Consider the following 19581-nt stretch of genomic DNA (forward strand, 5'->3'; position numbering starts at 1 on the left):
TCTTTCTACAGAGAAATCTTTTGCTGAGCATGTGAAATAAAAGCCACTTGTGAGAAGATGGAACAAATCCTGAAAGGGAAATTTCTATCTTCCCTCTTACCTGCGTTATTTACACATTCTCTTACTGAGTGCGTTAAATGTACATCCTCAATTTATTTTAAACATTAGAGTTAATGTTCTTTTACCATCAAATTGGTTGCTTTCTCCAGCAGTTTTGCTCATGCTCTTCTATTTCTGTGCACATTTAAATGGTCAATGAGGGTAGATTTGTGGTAGCTGTTTCTTGTAGAACACTGTGAGCTCTTTAATGGTCACTTGGTAGCAGCAGAGTAGTTATTTTGTCTGCCCAAACCAAATGAGAGGCTGGGAGCTTGGGAGTTGTGGATTTGCTGACCGCAGTGTTGACTGAGCATAAATTGTTTGAAGCAAAGAGGATCAGGAGTTTTACAAACAGATCTCTGGTATCAATAAAACTGAGAGCCCTTGTAATAGTTGCGCCTTGCATGTTATGCACAAGGTCTCAGACTCGCCACCTCCATTCTGATTTACAGGTTTACTTGCTATTTGCCTTCTGGTTCCCACTTTGCTATTTTCTGTAGGTGTCTGTAGCTATTCTGTGCTCCTGCTCTGTATCTTTCTAGCTGTTTGTTGGTGATTTGTGAATGTTTTCCGGCCCCGGCTGGGCATGCAGACACTTGTCCTTACACTCTGTTTTCTTTCTTTTTATTTTCCTTTTGTTGTTTAGCTGTCAATCGCAGCCTCACCATTGGTTTTGGATATCAGTGGTGGCATCTGTTGTTGATTTTGCTGTGTGTGTGCGTGTGTGACTACTACTTCGGAGAAGCAGCTGGGTTGAGGTTTCTTCTCTTCCTTATTTGACTCTTAAACCAAATAGTGGAAGGCTGAAGCGGTAGCAGCTTGTCCCTGACTTAGTGGCGTTTGTTGATCCCTTTACCAACTGTCCAAACCAGCACAAGCCGCAGCACGAAGTGTTGGTTAATAAGGTAGAGACTGCGGTGAAGTGCAGTGGGTTTGGTGAATATAAAGAGAAAGCTGAAAGGAATGAGAAAGTGAGTGTGCAAACATGCCTGATGCTGCATGGTGGCAAAGTCACTGCTTCTTTTGAGAATTATTGGAAAAACAAGGTTGACATCCTCAGTGATGAGTATGCCTGCTGTTTATAAATAAAGCATGTATTTTAACATTGAATGATTATATATAACTTATTACTCTGTAATTTATTAATTTATAGATATTTTCTCCAGTGTGGGAGCACAGGATTGAATCTGAAAGTTATGACTGTACTAACTAATTTCTCGTAATGGAAATGACACCTCAAGGGCTTCTGGTGTTGGGTAAAGATGCCAGCAGGCTTTCTAGACACCTGGCCATCTGAGGTTCCTGAAACCAAAAATACAGCACTGAAACCAGGCGGCTCTTTAAACGTTCTGTCTGTTTTGGTCACGGAACGATACACTGCTGCAGGAACGCTTTCTGCAGAGCTCTTTGGCTCCTCAGAAGTTTGTTCTTTGAGCTACTTTTGAGAGAGCAAATCTGCCACAGACCATCTGTGCTCTGCCAGCAAGGGATTTGTGCTGCTTGCAGACAGATGGGAATGATTTTTCTCCCCTCCATTCCTTCAGGTTGTTGGTATATAGGCATTTTGCTATATAAGTACATATGGGTAGTTGGTCAGGACATGACAGTAAGGAAGTTATATGTGTATTCTCATTGGCTGAATGAGTAACCTTGTGTTGTAAAAATGCATATGCCAAGGCATATTGTTACTCTTGAATAGCCTATTAAAATGAGCTGTAAAGCTGTAGGTTATTAGAAGGATTTTTTTTCCTGTTGTATTTGTATTTCTGTAGTATTTTCAGAGATGATCTGTGGACTTTTTGCGAATTTAAAAAGAAATGCATTGGTTAATTTGGAAAAGCTGTGCTATTTTTCTAGCTGCCTTGTCACTTACTATCTAATTAGTTTGTGTTTGCTATCTGTTTTCAATTCTCATTTTAGGAATTTGCACTGGAGTATCTAAGTCAGTCTTGAAAATTGACAGACTCTGAGTGAAACTTATGTACCTAATTATTTCTATCCTTAAAATATTACTTTCCTGTAACCGTTTTTTCCCCTCTCTATTTAATTTTGACTTTGAATATTATGTTTTGTAATGTGAATTCTCCTTCTAGATTTTTAGAAGAAAATGATGGAAGAGTATTTACCAGAAATGCAAAGCACCCTGGAGCCAGTCATTCTGTCCAATGAGTCCAATTCCAGCTCCCCAGCCAACAAAAAACCTGATAAAACACCTGAAATGAAGGACAGCACTAACATCTGTTGTACTGGAGATGATGCTAATACCTTGGAAAGGGAGTCCAAATTACTCCCCTTGAACCATGATTCAGCAGTGACTGAGCCAAGCAGCAATGGGAGCCCGGTGGGACAACAGGAACAGCAGTGTGATCACGGTGGAGGTGGGGACTGCTCTGCCAACATGGGCTTTGAAAGAAAGGTGGAAGACCCCAAGAAAACAGGCCATTTTGCTGGCGGAGACTTCAATCCCAAATCTAATGAGACAGAACAATCCCTAATGGAAATACTACAGGAGCTAAGGGAGGAGTCTGACTTCATGAAAAAATCTACCGATAAAATCTATTCGGAAAGCCCCTATGATACAGACTGTACAAAGAAGCTTATTTCCACAATACATCAGACCTCACAGGAGGATTTGCTCGAAGAAATAGAATCGGAACTTTTATCTACAGACTTTTCAAAAGAACGCAAATGCCCCAATGGTGTGAGAAAGGGCGAACATGCCCTGGCTGTGTTTGAAAAGTGTGTGCAAGATAAATATCTGCAGCAGGAGCAAACTATAAAGAAGTGAGTATTTGAGTGTTCTGATCACGAGTATGGAGGTGTATAGGAGTTCAGGGTAAGAATGAGCTCAGCTGCATACTGTGTGAGCACAGTGTTGTGGTATGTTACAAATAGTACCTTGTGAATTGTTACGGAGGCAGTGAATGACCTTTTTTCAAGGAAATGGGGAGTTAATTTTGCTCACACTATGTACTTTAAAGAAAACCGTGTGCTCGGATCTCTGAAGCCTCATGAAATTTGGCAGAAGCTGAATAGCTAGCTGTTCAGTTGGATAGCCTGCCAATATCTAGAATTACTTAAGTGCTGTGAAAGTTGGGTGATATAATCCAGGATTCATTCAATCTATGCATTTCTTTGGAGAAACGAACCTTTGAAATTCTTAACTATCCCTATATGATTACTTTATGCCTTTGAAAATGCTTTTTTTTCTTTAATGTGCATTTAATATTCAGTCTTTCATCATACTTCACCACTTAGAAGGTATTTTTGAGTTGAAAACTACTGTCTTAACACATTTTTACAGAAAAACTTTTGCTATATACTTAACGAACTTTTTCTGCAGTCATGCTTGATAGTTCTACCTTATAGTTTATTAAATGAAGAATATTTCTGTTCATGGTAAGCCAGATTCTTTGGATGACTTCTTGATTCTCCACTTGACCTCTTATATTGTTACCACCATTAGGATTGTTTCTTTCTAACAGAGCTTGATTTCAAGCATATTCCTGCTTGCAGAGCTGGAGGTGAGTGCTGTGTGTATCGCTTTTTCGCACTGATACTATGGCAGGGCAGGATACCAAAGGAGGGAGAAATGGGGAGGGAGAGACTCCCAAAAAGCAGGTTTTCCCTGTAACTGAAAGCACACGGATAGGTAGAAAGTTGCTTACTGGCAGCAAAGCTTTGGAATGTCTAGTTAGACCTTCAGCAGGGAGGAGGAGTGAGAGTCCGAAGTGATGGGTGTGTGGCTGTAAATCCAGGAGACTAAGTGGGAAATACTATTAGGGTTTTACTTGCTTACAGAAAACTTAAAGGCAGTGGCAACTATTGTCAGCAGCGGACTAGCTACTTTTTTAGATTCAAATGTGTGCATACTTAGAGAGATTTTATATATATGAGCACATATTTATATATAAATATATTCTCCATACATATCACATATATAGCGTTTGTAGGACAAGGTCCATTTAGGGTGTTTTTTCCTCTCCCTAAGCTGGTGTCCCTGGAGCAGTGAAGCCAGCTGTTCCCCTTTGCCTCCTTGGGACTCATTTCAAAATTGTCAGACTTCTGTGCAGCAACTTTTGTTTGGCTCAAAGGGCATTTGGGGCCGGGTGTTACCACTTGTGTTTGTGGTATGTTTTTGTGTGCGTGTCCCTCATTTTATGATCAGTAAAATCTCCTGTAACGCTGCTCTAGAAATAGCCTGGTTTTTCTCCTGAAGTCAATTCTAAAATACGTAGGTGAGCTGCTGACTGTCCTTAAGAATTTGTGGTTTGGGAATATATCCTAGTAAGTGCATCATTTGAACAAATCTGGAGTGCTGAGCTCTTTCACTGGTGCTTTTGAAGCATTTGTAATTTAGGAGCCTATATTATTAGAGAACTGTTTTTTGTTGTTTTTGGGGGGGGAGAATTGTTTGTTTTTTTTTTGTTTCCCAAAGGGGACTGAAGATGTAAGGATTTTTAAACATCTATTCAGGTTAAGTCCTTGGTTCCAACTGAAATGCATATGATTAGTGTCCTGACATGCTTAGGTGCTTTTCTAAATAGCCATCATCATTTAAACGTTCAAATGTACTTGAGAGCATGTTTATTCAGAACTTCTGAGGTTTCTGTACAACTATTACAATGCTGGAAAGTCAATTTAAATACATTATTGTTGAAGCATCAGTTCTAACTTGCCCTTTATACTGCAGTTCTGTGAAGAAAATATTAACAATCTGAACTTGGCAGGGACTGTGAGCCTGGATAGTGTTTATAGATGTGTATTTATTTGGGATTCAGAAGATCTGTGTTCTCTTTCTTACTGGGTTGTGGGCATCATGGGCTACTCTGAGCAATTCAGCTCATTGCCCTTTCCACTGTGAAATTAACATATTGTCTGTCTTTTCAGACTCTTGACTAAAGGAGCCATTGGACTGCATGTTACTGTCTTATGAATGCCTTAAAACTGTTAATAAATACAGAACTGTGTGCTAGTTCTGTAAATTGCATAATTACTGAATGTTTCACTTCTCCATTGACAGTACCAGTGCAAAATGCTGGAAATAAGCAATTTTACATGGAAGATGCTGCTTGTTGATTTAAGAGTTAAGTTTCCCTTGCATGGTATACTTCTGTTTTGTAAGGCCAGGGTGAATTTCTTTAGTGTGGCTGGCTGTATTTCCGATGGAATTTGCAGATCAACAAAGAAAATACATAAATCTCTCAAACTAAACACTATACAGTACTGAAGTACTTTGTATCTTGTTTCATTTTTTTTCTTTACAGATTGATTAAAGAAAACAAAAAGCATCAGGAACTGATTTTGGATATCTGCTCAGAAAAGGACAATTTAAAAGATGAACTGAAAAAACGAACAGAAACAGAAAAGCAGCATCTCAATATTATTAAACAGGTACCGATAACAGCAGAAGTTAGTGTTTCACCTGTGGGATGCTCTTATTGCCACTTGTTAATAAGATGCCTTTGGAAGCGTAGGGGAGATGCCCATCCTTATATACTGAGCATTTTATGAAATCCCTTTTTTCATTCCAAGAAAATTATTCATTGGCTAAAAGCATTTGCTGCCTTTGGTTAATTTCAACTTCTAGATTCAAAGCACTTAGGTGTTTAGTATCTGGAAGTCCTTATAAGGTCAAGTGAGTTCTAGTTATGCATCAACATGAGGATTAAACTCTGTGGGTAGCCTTGAGAAGAACATTAGTGTGTACCCTGGCTTCCTCTTGAAGACTGTGTCAAAAGGCTTGCTATGCCTTTTTCCAGAATCTCTGTTTCTTACCATGATAAGATTTATTTATTTATTTTGTACCTAGAGATAAAGGGAATCTCACTTAGGCCTTCTGTTATATCTCATTTCTTCTTGATCTGCCTCCCTTATTTTCCATTACTAACTGCTGCATCTGTGGGTGTGTGTAGTTAGAGTAATAACTGTATAGCTGTTAACAGTTATAAGTTAAAATAATCCACAGATAATTTTAGAAAATACTGTTTTGGGGTGTAATGCTTTGAAATTGTAGTTGGACAGCAGCTAGACTTTTAACATAAGTTGCAGCAAACCCTGATTATTTTTTGTGCCACGTGAATATTTTAATGTGGTAACTTTGTTTCTTCAAGTAAATGAAAGCTCAGCTGTGAGCCCAAAATGCATGTGTGCTTGCACATGTGGATTTTTTTTGCATGCTAAGCAGTGATTCATTTGCCAAGCTAAGGAGGGTGGGCAAAAGAAGTATTTAACTTAATGGCTTTATGCAGGAGTTTAGAACCATACAAAAATGGAAATCCTGAGATCTTTGCTCTTAAGCTAACCAAAAAAAAAGCTGGACTTGGTGAATGGACTTTCAAACAGTTTGAACAGCCTTTGGGCACCGTTACAGCTTCCGACGCTGGTTGCGCACGGGTGCCCGCGTGCCGAGGCGGCGCGGGAGGCGCTCCAGGTGCCCAGCAGTGAGGAGTCTGCAGCTGGATCAGGTCCTGCGCTGGCTCGCTGCGTGGCTAGAGACACATGCAGGCGCAATGACCTCGTGCCTCTTTATTTGCTGAGCTATTTTTCAATTAATTAACTCCCAGCCCAGTTCAGTAGGGGTGCATGAATATTCTGCTGGCACAGTGAAGGAGATGGTGCAAGGATAGTGAAAAAAGGATAAAGCAGCTTGAGACAGCACCCAACCTGGCTTTGGTATCCCTGCCAAAGAGATGCCATCAGTTTCTTTCTTTTTTTTTTTTCCTTTCTCTTTTGCATAGTGAGTTATTATGCATCATATCTTAGTTTATTTCATGCAGTTGTCTCGCTGCAGGTGAAAATTGGCTTCTTTTATGAGCCTTCTTTACTACAAAGCTAGACGATATTGGCTGTTGCAGCTCGAAAAAGTGTAAAATACATGTAAAGATGTGGGATAGCATCTGCTTTTGTGTGAAATGTGCCTATCTGTACAAAACCTGATCAAAGTCTTTTTTCTCTAATTATATCCTGTCGTCTTTATAGCTAGAAGCAAGAATAGAAGAGCTTAATAAGGAAGTGAAAACTAGTAAAGACAAACTTTTAACCCAAGATGCAGCAGCCAAAAATGCTATTCAGCAGTTGCATAAAGAGATGGCGTTTCGAATGGACCAGGTAATGTAGAAAACTTCTAATTGATAAGCATCTCACAAGCTTGCTTTATGCAGGAAACATGCCCCCAAAGTTGTTAAATCACAGGATCAGTCGAAATTTTCCAAAATTGAAATTACTACAATTTAGTTATGTATGCATTTGGTAACTTACATAAATTAATTTCCACGTAGCTGTTAATATTCTAGAACGACTGATGCCCTCCTTTTTATCATATATGTTTATATACATACAATTCAGTCCTCAAAGACATTTAATTTTCCCTTCCTGTAAATCGATCTGAGTTTAAAAGAGGGTAAAAGCTGGCAGTTGCTATTGTGAATTAAACTAATACACTTCTGAAACCGAACTCAAAGTTCTTATTTGTCTTGTGTGTTGTTACTGAGAGCTGCTGATTTTAAAGCTTTTTTCCTGCTTTTTTTGTTTTGTTTGTAAAAGTGGAACTTGTCATTCTGGGGTGGGAAGGAGCACCATCTGGTTAAATAATGGATGATGATTGTGCAGTTCCCATGTGGACATGGGAGGAGAAAGGACAGATACCGAGTATTTGCGGAAATACTTCGTTGCTAAAATTTATCAAGTATACTTCTTTTCTGAAACAACAGATTGTACTCACAATGACTAATACACTGATAACTCAAGATGTTTAGCTTTGAAGCTGCAGCTGCTTAAATATATATTTACTGTTACAAACATGAATAGTTCCAGTTGAATCAATTGGACTAATGATAGTTATGTAGGGGCCTAATGTTGCTCTTGGAAACTGAAGCTTTGGAGTCCCACTTTGTTATGCTAATTCACTACAGTGCTGAGCATATCCAGTATTGGCTTATAAAACCTAAGTACTCATGCAAGGTTAATTCGTTCTCTTTTAATATTTTCAAGGCAAACAAGAAATGTGAAGAAGCACGCCATGAAAAAGAAACAATGGTGATGAAATACGTCCGAGGGGAGAAGGAATCCCTTGACCTCCGGAAGGAGAAGGAGATACTTGAGAGAAGGATGAGAGATGCAAACAAAGAAATTGAAAAGCATGCTAATAAAATCAAACAGCTTTCTCAAGAGAAAGGAAGATTGCACCAGCTCTATGAAACCAAGGTGCTCTGAGCATTATTATATAGTTTAAGTAAATAATCAAAAGCCCTCTCAGAACAAACAGATCAACAAACCAGATAATTTGCTATCATACTTGGTGAAAGAAACCAGTTTTCATTTGGTTTGGTTGTACAGCCGTGAAAGAATCCCTTTCCAGCAGAAGGGGAAGAAGTAACTGAACTCTTACAGTGATCATTTTGATAACTCCTTTCATGTGTGTGTTTCAAGGTAACATAATGTTAATGCATATAAAAGCTGCATCCCAGTGCAGCTTTATCTTGTACGTGAGTTGGAATGCTTATATATATATATACATATTTTTTTTTTTCCCTGGGTTAAGGGCTAAAGTACTCGTTGCTTTTAATTATGTGCATATTTTTGCAAAATCAGGACCTTAAAAATTGTACACCTGGCGTTTACATACAAGTCTTGTTCTTGTAGAAGCACTGGATGATTTAAATCCATGATATTTTCTTAGGATGGTGAAGCCACTCGCCTGAACAGAGAAATAGAAAAACTGAAAGAAGAAATCAATTCTCATATTATCAAAGTGAAATGGGCTCAGAACAAATTGAAAACAGAAATGGATTCACACAAGGTTAGTGAAGTGTTACTATGACATGAAACTGCAGTTGGTGAAATGTAGACGCTACACTAGTTCCTTTTTTACTATCACTACAATCTCCTTTTAAAGGTTTCTTCCATTTGAGCACCTGCTGCAAAATATTGTAGTGCTTCTAAAAGATACTGATGCTGAATTGAAAGGGGGCAGGGGAAGGATTTTGTCTTAACCTGCTGATAACTTCGGTTTTGTGCGATAGATTTAAGTCAGTATGTTGTCTGAAAATGTACACATAACAGCACATAACTTCTGTGCTTTCAGTGTTAAACAAAATTGCATGAGCTGTTCAATGGAAGCAAGATGGGTCAAAAATACTAGGTATATCCCTTTGGTGTTAATTCATTTCAGATTGAAATAGGAAAATGTTTTCAGAAATGCTTTTGTCTAAGTTAGGCTGTGTAAGTGTGTAGATGTAACTGATTATTCATTGCAATTTGTGGTTAGTTGGTTGTTTCCTTGTTTTTATAGGAAACCAAGGATCGCCTTAAAGATGCAACAACAAAATTAACTCAAGCAAAAGAAGAAGCAGACCAGATACGGAAAAACTGTCAAGAAATGATAAAAACCTATCAAGTAAGCACCTTTTTTTTTCAGGAAACAAAATAAATATTTAGCATCAGGTCTCTCCTCTCTATTCTATTTTAAGCTGCACTAGTGGAGAACTACTCAGTGCAAGCTGCAGAGCGATGACCACAGATTTCCTTATGGGGATGCAGTGGGTCCTGACATGCTGTTAGCTACATAACCCACTGGAAAGAGTACGATGATGTGCAATAGTGTGAGCATATTTCTGAAAGAGGAACATAAAGCTCTACAACAGCACTTGCATATCTCCTTCCCTTTCAGGAATCAGAAGAAATTAAATCAAATGAATTGGATGCAAAGCTGCGAATAACAAAAGGAGAACTGGAGAAACAGATGCAGGAGAAGTCTGACCACCTGGAGGTAAATACGTTGTGATATCTTCAGATGCCTTTAGATAATTTTGGCTTAATTCCAATCCCAGATGTCTGCCTTCAGCTATGATTTTTGGAACATATTTTTAGCTATTGCATTTTAGCTATTGCTTTACTTCTGAGAATGCATTTATGGAAGAAAAAGGAGGATGTTACAAGGACAAAAATATTAACGTTGCTTTACGCTAACGCTGCTTTTGCTTTATAAAAATATTAACGTTGGTATGGCTTAGAACACAAATTCAGCTGATAGGCAGGATTGCCTTTTTCTGTCTCGTATTTTAGCAAGCTGTATGGTGAGAGGGAGGCAGGGAAAAGTTTCTTGTCTGATTCACTGCAGAGGTTTGCTAGCCCCAAAACTAGAGTTCTGTAGTGATTCAATCCTGGCCTTGTGTGTTGGATCTGCTCACCGCTCTCGTGTATAAATCATCTTCACTGTTTTGGTGTCAGTTTGTCTAGAACTTTTCCCTGAGGCTGTTGTGATGTAGGTTTGTACAATTAAAACCAGTGCATAATGTCACTTTTGCTTTCTGTTCTTCTGAGAATAAAAAGCTCTTACACTTTGTTTTATTTATTAAAAACAAACCTTTAGGGTACATGTCTCATGTCTTGCCTCGAGCCCTCTCAGCTGTTACTCTGGTCTACATAGGCCTAAATTCTTTTGACTTCCCAGGGATGCCAGTACCTGTTTAAATTTCTCAAGCAGTTTCTCACCCTTTAAAAAGGTTCATCATGCAAAAATAAAAGAACTGGAAGACCTGAAGAGAACGTTTAAAGAGGGAATGGATGAGCTTCGGACACTAAGAACCAAGGTAACTGGTTCTAACCACAGCTCGTTATTTCTTGCCTCTCTTCAACTTCATTTGACCTTTGTGATACATTTTGGATTTTATCAATAAGTACCTCCCCATACACAAACAAAGAAAAGCTTTGTACAGTGTTCTAGACATCAGATTAAAAGAATTCAGTTCCAAAGCTTTCCAGAAGAGTAAATAGCTTCTCATTTTCTACTTAGGTAAAATGCCTAGAGGATGAACGTTTGAGAACAGAAGATGAATTATCCAAGTATAAAGAAATCATAAACAGACAGAAAACTGAAATTCAGAATTTGCTGGACAGAGTTAAAATTGTAGATCGTCTGCAGGATCAGCATCAGAGGTAAAACTTTGCATACTGATTGACACTTTCTTGTTATTAGTGATTTTCTGTATTGAAATTAATGATGCCTTAAAATGCATTTTAGTTTGGAGAATCTGTGTTATAATTTAAGTATCTCTTGTAGTTAATTGTGTCTGTATATAGACAGTATTGGAGATAACTTTGGATAACATTTGGATAACTTTTTTTTTTGAATGACTGGGAGAAAACAAATGAGTTAGAAAAGCAGATCTAATTATGATGGATTAATTTAAGTGTTTAACAGAAACAGCTTAATGTCTTTGACTACTATTGTATTCAGTGAAGTTAGTTGGGAGCACTTGTATTTCTAATGGACTAGCATTGGTTTTGGTGCATCAAAGTTTCCCCATTTGAAAATGTGAGAGAAATAGAGTAAATAAATAGGAAACAGAATTTTCTTAGGAGGGAATTTGGTTTGGAGACTCTCTGAAGTGTCTGTAGGTAGCTTTGTTTCCATATGGTACATATGAACTGGAGTATAAACAAATGCTGTCCTCTTGGCTAATTCAAGCAGTGGTGCCAGGTTCTAAGAAAACCACCCACATGTGTCTCCTGTGCTTTTAAATAGTTAATTGTTATTGAAAAATATCTCGGCAAGTTTGTGCCTTCCTCAGGAGCGAGAGGGGAGCATCTTCCCTTTGCTATATCCTGCTCTGCTGTACTGGCATGGTCCTAGTGAAGTGCAGCCAGTTCCAGAGATGACTGAAGCTCAAGTCTGGATTAGTAGTGTTTGGGGATCTTTCTTTTTTTGCCTTGGGATCCTGCCAAAAGAAATAAAACTTCAGATATGTTTTTTAATGGATTGGAAGTGACGTTTAAATTCTCCTATTGGGAGAGCTTCAGTAGAAGCAAGAAATGGTTTGTAGGGGGTGGGGAAAGATGGTTGCTTTGAGTCAGAACTGCACAACTTGAATAAGGATGTTTGAGTAATTGCCATCCTGCTGTCCTGTCCTGCTTAGAACTGTCCTCTCCAAAATAAGTCCTCTCCAAAATGACTCTTTCATATTTGCAAGCCTCTCCCACTTTCAGGGTCTTTTTCTGAAAGTTTGGTTTCTTGTTCAGACCCTGTACTGAAGCCTATGAAGCTGAGTATAGAAAGAAGCCTTCCTGGAGGAAGCTGAGGGCTGTGTGCCTTGCTGTGAGGTGTAGGGCCTCCTCGTCACTTCAGCATGGCAGTGTGTCATGAAAAGGAATCTGTAAAACATCTTGGCCTTTAAAAGCATCCAGTGACTAGCTGATTCCCTAGGATGATAGATAACGCATTTGTTTTGTCTTACTTCATGTGGACCTGAATGCTTTTGTACTTATTTTCTATTTGATGTTTTTAAACTCAAGTTATGCTAATAAGATGCAATTCCTTTGACAGAGACGAACAAGAAATAAATGCTTTGAAGGAAGAAGTAGACGGTCTCAATTCTCTGATTGCTGATCTCCAAAAGGACATTGAAGGTAGTCGGAAAAGAGAGTCTGAGCTATTGATATTCACTGAAAAGTTAACCAGTAAGAATGCACAGCTTCAGTCTGAAAACCATTCCTTGCAGAGCCAGTTGGATAAGCTCTCTTACAGCGAGAGAGAGCTGCAGAGTCAGCTGGACCGTGTGCGGCAGACTAAGGACGATCTGGTGAGTGCAGCATGCACAGCTTTTTGCTCTGGTTAGATGGAGGGCATGATTCTCACCTGGTCCCTGCTTGTCTACGTAGAGGGCTTTAGCGCTGCTTTAGGTGCCATGAATTTTGGAGGTGTGTATGGAACAGGCTGCTATGGCACAGGCCCTGCAAGGGAACGAGCCCCCAGGGTGCTGAAGGCCTGGTTGAAGGGCGCCAGGGGTACCACAAGGGAAGACAAAATCTTAATTAAAGCCTTTCCTGGAGGCTTTAAATAAAACTTCTATTGATCGTCTGGCTTTTACCCCTGAGCGTTTAATCGGAGTGGTTAGCCTGGGGCAAGTCAAACTATCACTCTTCAGACCTGTGGATAGAAGCCCGACTTGGGTCTTTTGTGTTGCCAAACTCACTTTTAGTTGTGGGGACAATTTTCTTAAGCTTTCTAGTATCCATCTCTGTGCTATTTGTTTCTTTCTCAGCTTTTCAAATGCACACCCTGCACGTTGATGTGCTGCTTGCAACAGAGCAAGCCTAAGCCTGGAGCAGCCTGCAGCTACTGCTTGTGCTTACGTGGGTCTTGCGTGTGGCCACTGCAGTGGCGTGAGGTTGCCACTCTGAGAAAGTAATAGCAGTGGGATGTGAACAGCTGCTATTTTTACGGGGATAAGAAAAAACAAGCCCCCTTCACTGGAATGGTGGGTGTTACTGTGTGGCTGCTACTGCTGTGCTGAGAGGACAGAGCTGTTCTCCATGTTGCCACTGAAAGGTTTTAATTTGTGCATGAGATTTGTCACTGCAAGCTGTTACTTAAGTCATGCTTTTGCTGTGATCATGAGGTAGATAAATGTCACGTTTAATAAGCTTGGTGTGTCACAGAAGCTAATGGGACTTTAACTGCATGTCACTGTTCTGTCACATAGATGTTCTGGAGGCAGATCAGGAATCTCCTACTGTAGTGTTGCATTGTGCTGCAAACTCACTCACAGTGGTAATCAGCCTAATTAAATATAAAATATAAGATTCTTGGGTAAAAAGTGAAACGCAGGTTTAGAGTTACTGTGAGCAGATGGATAGTCTAGATTTTTTTATATGTTACTTAGAATTTTGTATATTATTTGAAAAAAAAAAAATCCACTTTCAGGCCTCCAAGTTGCAGAAGGAGGAGGACCTGCGAAAGGTAGAGGTTGAGACACTCCAGGCTCAGCTGGCTTCAGAGCAGAAGGAACTAGCAACGAGGAAGACCCATGTGGATGAACTGAAGGATGAACTGGCTACCCAGAAGCGCAAGCATGCAGCAAACCTGAAGGATCTCACCAAACAGCTTCAGCTAGGTTGACATCATTTTCACATTTAATAAGTCAGCCCAGTTTGCCTAGCCCTCTTGTACATATATACGAGCAGCTGAACACTTTTTCTTACCCATATTGAAAGATCAGTGTCTCTAGGCACCAGTACCATACTCTGCACCAGGTAATGATTTTAGTCATGAGATACCACAGCGGAGCTGGTGTCCTGTCATTCATTAGTTGCTTGCATAGTGTCCTAATCAACAGGAGAATCAGATTTCCATCTTACTGTTCCCAGTCAGCCCTGAAAAGGGTATTACCCCTTGGATTGAGAGCTACTGCAGGACATAGGGTTCTTCCTTGGTAGGCATTGCTTCCAGGTACTTCTTGGGAGGGGACACAGAAGGGGAGCTGTTATTTCCTTTTTCTTGAGATTTTAGTTGCTGACTTTATCTTTCAGTTGTCAAACCGTTAAATTCTTGCAGATCATCAGGGCTTGGGTATGTTGTGTCACAGTACATTTTTTTACTTTAGGCTTCTGTTGCTAACGGTAATTTTGTTTGGCTTTCAGCACGGAGGAAATTGGATCAGATGGAAAATGGTAATTATGACAAAGAAGGCAGCAGCATGGGGAGTCGTTCCAGTTCATCAGGTAATGCAGCAAATAGCAGGGCTGGCAGAAGCGTCCTTGGCTCTCATTGAGGTTGCCATGGAGTGCTCCTATGAGCCTGGCTCTTTCTAGGGCTCCCACACGTGTAGTATGTGGGTAGTCTCCCATTAAAGCTGACAAAATAGCCTTTAAGCACTAAAATGCAACAGGCCCTGAATGCAATAGTAGGTGATTATTCTTATTACAAAATTAATGCTTATATTTTCTTTACTTTTTTATTTTATTTTTTTAATGATGACCTTTACACTGCCTTTATGCTTGGAGGAAGCTCAGAGAATTCAATGAATAGGAGCCCCTCTTAAATGCAGCCAGAGGCAAAACAAAACCTAACAGCTGCTTCCAGCACTATTTAATTGCACTATTGACAGTTGCCACTGTGTAAATGCTAAATCAATTAGCATGTTTAGAGGCGCTTATGTATTTGTGTGAAATTCATTACTTTTTATCTAATTAGAAGTGAGATGTTCAGCATTGAAAATGTCATCTGTTTTCTTAATGTTTGTTTTAAATAAGTTTAATTCTGTCTAAGTATCTTGTAATCTTACTATATAAAAGAGATTGAACTTGAAATACTTGTTTTGCTCTCTGTTTCTAAGTGACAAGTACTGCAAAGTATTTATGCACAGTGCTTTGGCCGCTGTGTATACAGCTTTCATATGTCTGTAATTTTAATGGACTCTGAAACTAAACTGTTTAAAGTCAGCTCAGTCCCGTGTAAAGTAATATCAACATGAAGGTACTTAGGTAGGAAGAAGCATTACTGATGTAAGCACAGTTATGCTAGGGGAAGCCTGTTCATGCCAGGCGGCTCTACTACTGTTGTAGGTATAATTAAGATGTTATATGTGTTGCTTATATAGAAACCAAGTAGCATCCAAATGAGATTGACATTTGAAAAGAGGAGTGTTTTGTCTGTCCTAAGCTGCTGAGACTCTAATGCACTGGTGGGAGACATTCTACCCCATGTGGAGCAAGGGCTTTACAAATGCAAATGTGTTGGCAGGCTCCCTTAACGCTCGCAGCAGCACCGAGGATCGGTCCCCGGAGAACACGGGCTCCGCAGCCGCCGTGGACAGCTTGCCAGAAGTGGACAAGTCCGTCCTGGTTGAAAGGATAGTGAGACTGCAGAAGGCACATGCTCGAAAAAACGAAAAGATGGAGTTCATGGAGGACCACATCAAACAACTAGTGGAGGAAATCAGGAAAAAAACTAAGTATGTCTTGAGTTTGGTTCATCTGCTTTCTCCATTTTCAGCTGCTGCACTGGACAGAAGCATTCTGGATTTTATTTAAGACCAGTGATTGTCTGAATGAAAATAGTTAAGACATTATTTCAGTGACAGTAGATTTCAAAGGTATAGTTAATCTTGGATTTCCCCACCCTTTTCCCAGCTGTTTTCTAATTGCTGTCCAAGTTGTTCCTTACCTATATGTGTCTTGGAGCCAGCAGTATTAAAATTTGTCAGGAGGAATGGAATGGTGCAAGTTTCTTGGTAGCGAAATGGCCACCTGGTTACTGATTTGAGGTGGATCGTTGCCACTGGCCAACAGGAGAGTTCAACCTCTGTGTGCTGAAAAGGGTGCTGGTTGTAAGTGTGTGTTTTAGACTGAGAGGCTGCGTAATTCCAGATTAGTCTGGCCTGCAGGCCAAACCTGCACAAAAGCTTGTCCGTATTTAGTACGTGATTCCATTTGCATGGAAACCTAATGTTTTAGAGTGACATCTAGAATACAGGTGCGGAAGAAGCTGTCGTGTATCTTCTGAAAAGCACTGTAGTCTGTTACTTATAGCGCTTTCTTAACGTGTCTGTGCTCTTCTACTCATGTGGTACTTTTTCAAGGGACCAGATTACAGTTTGTGGAGACTCCTAAGTGTCTGTATTTCCTATTTCATCTTCAGAGACTTTAAGGCCATGATTCCATGTCTGGAGTCTACAAACACTATAATAAGAAAGAGGCAATAATTTAAATTATATATAGTTCAGGGAGAGAATTTCAAATTTTGAGGTAACTTTAAATCCCATTTAAGTGGGATTGTTTGGTCCTTCAGGAAAGGAGTAGATGGAGAGGCATCTTTTAAGCAACCTTTTTGCTCCAGCTGCATTAGTACTTCTTTAAGTTCCTCTGACTATATAATCCCTGTGTGTTGTAGTTGCTCCACTGTCAAGAGTCTCTTATAGCATCTGTGTGATTTAGATTTTTCTCTATCCTGGAAACTGCGGCTTCCCTTTAGTTGGCAGGATTTGAATTTATTGCCTTTCTGGTAAAATAACAGTCCTTGAAAATAATGAGAGGAGAAGTATTTATTTATTTTTACACCCACACATGCGTAATGTCAAGATTCGAAAGGTACTTTGTCTTCCTTTTCACTGACTTGTAATGCTATGATATCTTTTTGACTTTTTGACTTTTTTCTTTCCCTTTCTTCTCCCAGAATTATTCAGAGCTACATTTTGCGGGAAGAAGCTGGAACGCTTTCCTCGGAGGCCTCTGACTTCAACAAAGTACACCTGAGTAGGCGAGGGGGGATTATGGCATCTCTCTACACATCTCATCCCGCCGATAGCGGCCTCACGTTAGAACTCTCCTTGGAGATAAACAGGAAGCTGCAGGCTGTGTTAGAAGATACCCTACTGAAGAATATTACGCTGAAAGTGAGTAACTGTGGTGTTCTTTCAGCTCGTTGAGAACTGGAGATGTTTAACACTGAGCAGAGAGCGCTTGACGTAGATGCTTTGGGCATCTTTTGGGGTCCCATCATAAGATGCACAATAAGTTCGGCTCTCAGCAGTAGATTCTGGGCTGCCTGCACAATCAGGAAGAAGGCCCTCCGTACCCTTCTGCCACCATCAGCAGCTTGTGCCTGGCCGTGTGCCAATTGCTCAGTGTCATTTTGGGCAGCACCTCTGCTGTGATGAAAACGTGGCAGGCTGGAAATGTTCTGCAGACTGCCAAGTGCACTGTGTATTGCAGAAGCTGGAAGTCTTCTCTTTCCTGTGATAATTGCTCCCCTTGAAGTGCAGAGACAGCCCTTACAGTCTTACCAACGGCCTGTAAGACTCGTTCAGAGCTTTGCAGAGTTTGTTGAAGCAGGTTTGCTTTTCCCCACCCCCAGCTAATCATTTTTTAATTTGTTCTGGATACTTGACATTTCAAATGCTGACCTAGATGGTAATTTTTAACTTCTTAGTGTGTTTTGTGCTGATTGTCTCATTTTTCTTGTATTTATCTTTCTCCCTTCCCCCCCCGCCTCCCCAAAGGAGAACCTTCAGACTCTGGGAACAGAAATTGAACGGCTCACTAAACACCAGCTTGAACTGGAAAGGAGAATAAAGCCAACATAACCAAACTTCTATGGAATAACCAGCATGAAGATGCAGAAAAGGCAGGTGCTACAGACCATTGCTTTTTTACAGTTTTCCTCAAATATGGTTACCTGCTGGCACAAGCATCCAGTACTTTACATATACAGCCCTTAACTATACAGGCTGTCTGTCTTCGAGTGAGAGAAGGTCCACAGGGTTTGGCATCAGCCTGGTTCTGTCTGCCCAGTAGCAGACTGAGATGTTGCTGGATTTTATGCACACTACAAGGAGGTGAAACATTTTGTTTGAAACATTACAGACGATTTGCAGTGCTTACTGTGTTTTGAATGAGTTGCAATTTGGTTTTAATTTCTGCACTGTATAATTAATTACTTTTAATGATGGAGCTTGGAAAAATGAAGCTGATTATTTTTTTAGTTGCTGTTGAACATATCCAGCCTTACTGAACTGTAAGGGCTTTCAGACATTACTTCCTCCCTTGCATATTTTTCTGATATTTAGATTGATTGAACATTTTTGACATGTGCATGGGAAAATGCTTTGTCACAAAATTTAAGTGACAGCCATGGCAATGCATATTTTCTACTTTAGGTTAGCATTCAACTTGGTGTTTCTTTTAAATAAGAGTGAAACAACATTAAAATTAAGGGATTAAGAAACTTGCTGGTTCAGTTGCTGAGTATATTTGATTGAAATGAGTGTCAGCTCAACAAATCCTGTAATCCCCTGATCTTTACATGTTTGAATCTAAAGAATTCTGATCTCAAGTAGTTAGTTACTAAAGTTCTCTGACTTTCTGCATAACTAAAAATATTAAAAAGTTGGAGTTTAAATTGACCACTGTTTCCTCCTGATTCAATCTGTTTTCAAAATATAAGCCTGCAGAGTTTACTCATTAGCTATGGATAGACAGGCCCGTGACAGCAGCAGTAAGAAATGGGCAGTGTATTTAAGCGGGTTTGCACTCTACTGGTTCATCTATAGAAGTGGCACAGAAATCGGAGACTCTTTAATTTTTCCGTTGTGAAGGAGACTCAAAATGTTGCGAACTCAAACCTTAATCCCTCAGTGACTGAGTGTGGTGGAGGGCAGGTATCACAATGACAAGATTCTTGTTTGTCACGATGTCCTTTTCATGTACCAATTCCAGGATAGCTTACAGGAACTGGAATGTCTTTATTCCAGCAGTAAATGCATAGATTTATGCATTTATTGTCTTTTGACCAAAATTTAATGAACAGAGCCAGACCAGGTCACGGTGTAAATATGTACTTTTGTCTTTTTATTAAATATTTGCACTTATCATGAAGAAAAATGAATGTGCACTTAAGAGTAATGCTTCAGCTATTTTAATTAGAAAGGACACTTGAAAAAAGAAAATTATTCTCTCTTATTCCAGTTGCTATTTGCATCATATATAAAACAAGAGGCCTGAATCCTGTAGCACAAGGTAGGAAAACGTATCAAAGCACCTAGACAACTTCAGTGTGTGGGCTCCATTTTCCGGTGCCACCAAGTCCCTTGAGGAATTTGGGGGATTCAAAATGCACTGAATTGAGCACCAGGGCCCGATTTGGCTCTTATGGGTAGTTTGGTGCAAGACAGAGACACCTTCCTTTTCACTTTGGAGATGGGC

General features: G+C 39.7%; 1 protein-coding gene across 1 annotated transcript in view; it reads left to right on the forward strand.

Moving 5' to 3' along the window:
• The window catches only part of CCDC186 (coiled-coil domain containing 186), a 31100-nt gene extending 11766 nt beyond the window's left edge, over positions 1-19334 (forward strand). Inside the window, exons 2-16 of the mRNA XM_088528598.1 lie at positions 2193-2883; positions 5367-5493; positions 7081-7209; positions 8092-8304; positions 8780-8899; positions 9392-9496; positions 9770-9868; positions 10605-10691; positions 10895-11037; positions 12425-12680; positions 13805-13994; positions 14521-14601; positions 15623-15833; positions 17054-17273; positions 17880-19334. Coding sequence (XP_088384724.1) covers positions 2207-2883; positions 5367-5493; positions 7081-7209; positions 8092-8304; positions 8780-8899; positions 9392-9496; positions 9770-9868; positions 10605-10691; positions 10895-11037; positions 12425-12680; positions 13805-13994; positions 14521-14601; positions 15623-15833; positions 17054-17273; positions 17880-17963 — 2742 coding nt within the window. The 5' untranslated portion in view covers positions 2193-2206 and the 3' untranslated portion in view covers positions 17964-19334. The remainder of the gene's footprint in view (positions 1-2192; positions 2884-5366; positions 5494-7080; positions 7210-8091; positions 8305-8779; positions 8900-9391; positions 9497-9769; positions 9869-10604; positions 10692-10894; positions 11038-12424; positions 12681-13804; positions 13995-14520; positions 14602-15622; positions 15834-17053; positions 17274-17879) is intronic.
• Positions 19335-19581: the final 247 nt, after the last annotated feature.

The sequence above is a fragment of the Tinamus guttatus genome, unplaced genomic scaffold, assembly GCF_059628265.1.
Source record: "Tinamus guttatus ecotype Peru unplaced genomic scaffold, ASM5962826v1 Tinamus_guttatus_pri_ptg000314l, whole genome shotgun sequence".
NCBI lineage: Eukaryota > Metazoa > Chordata > Aves > Tinamiformes > Tinamidae > Tinamus > Tinamus guttatus.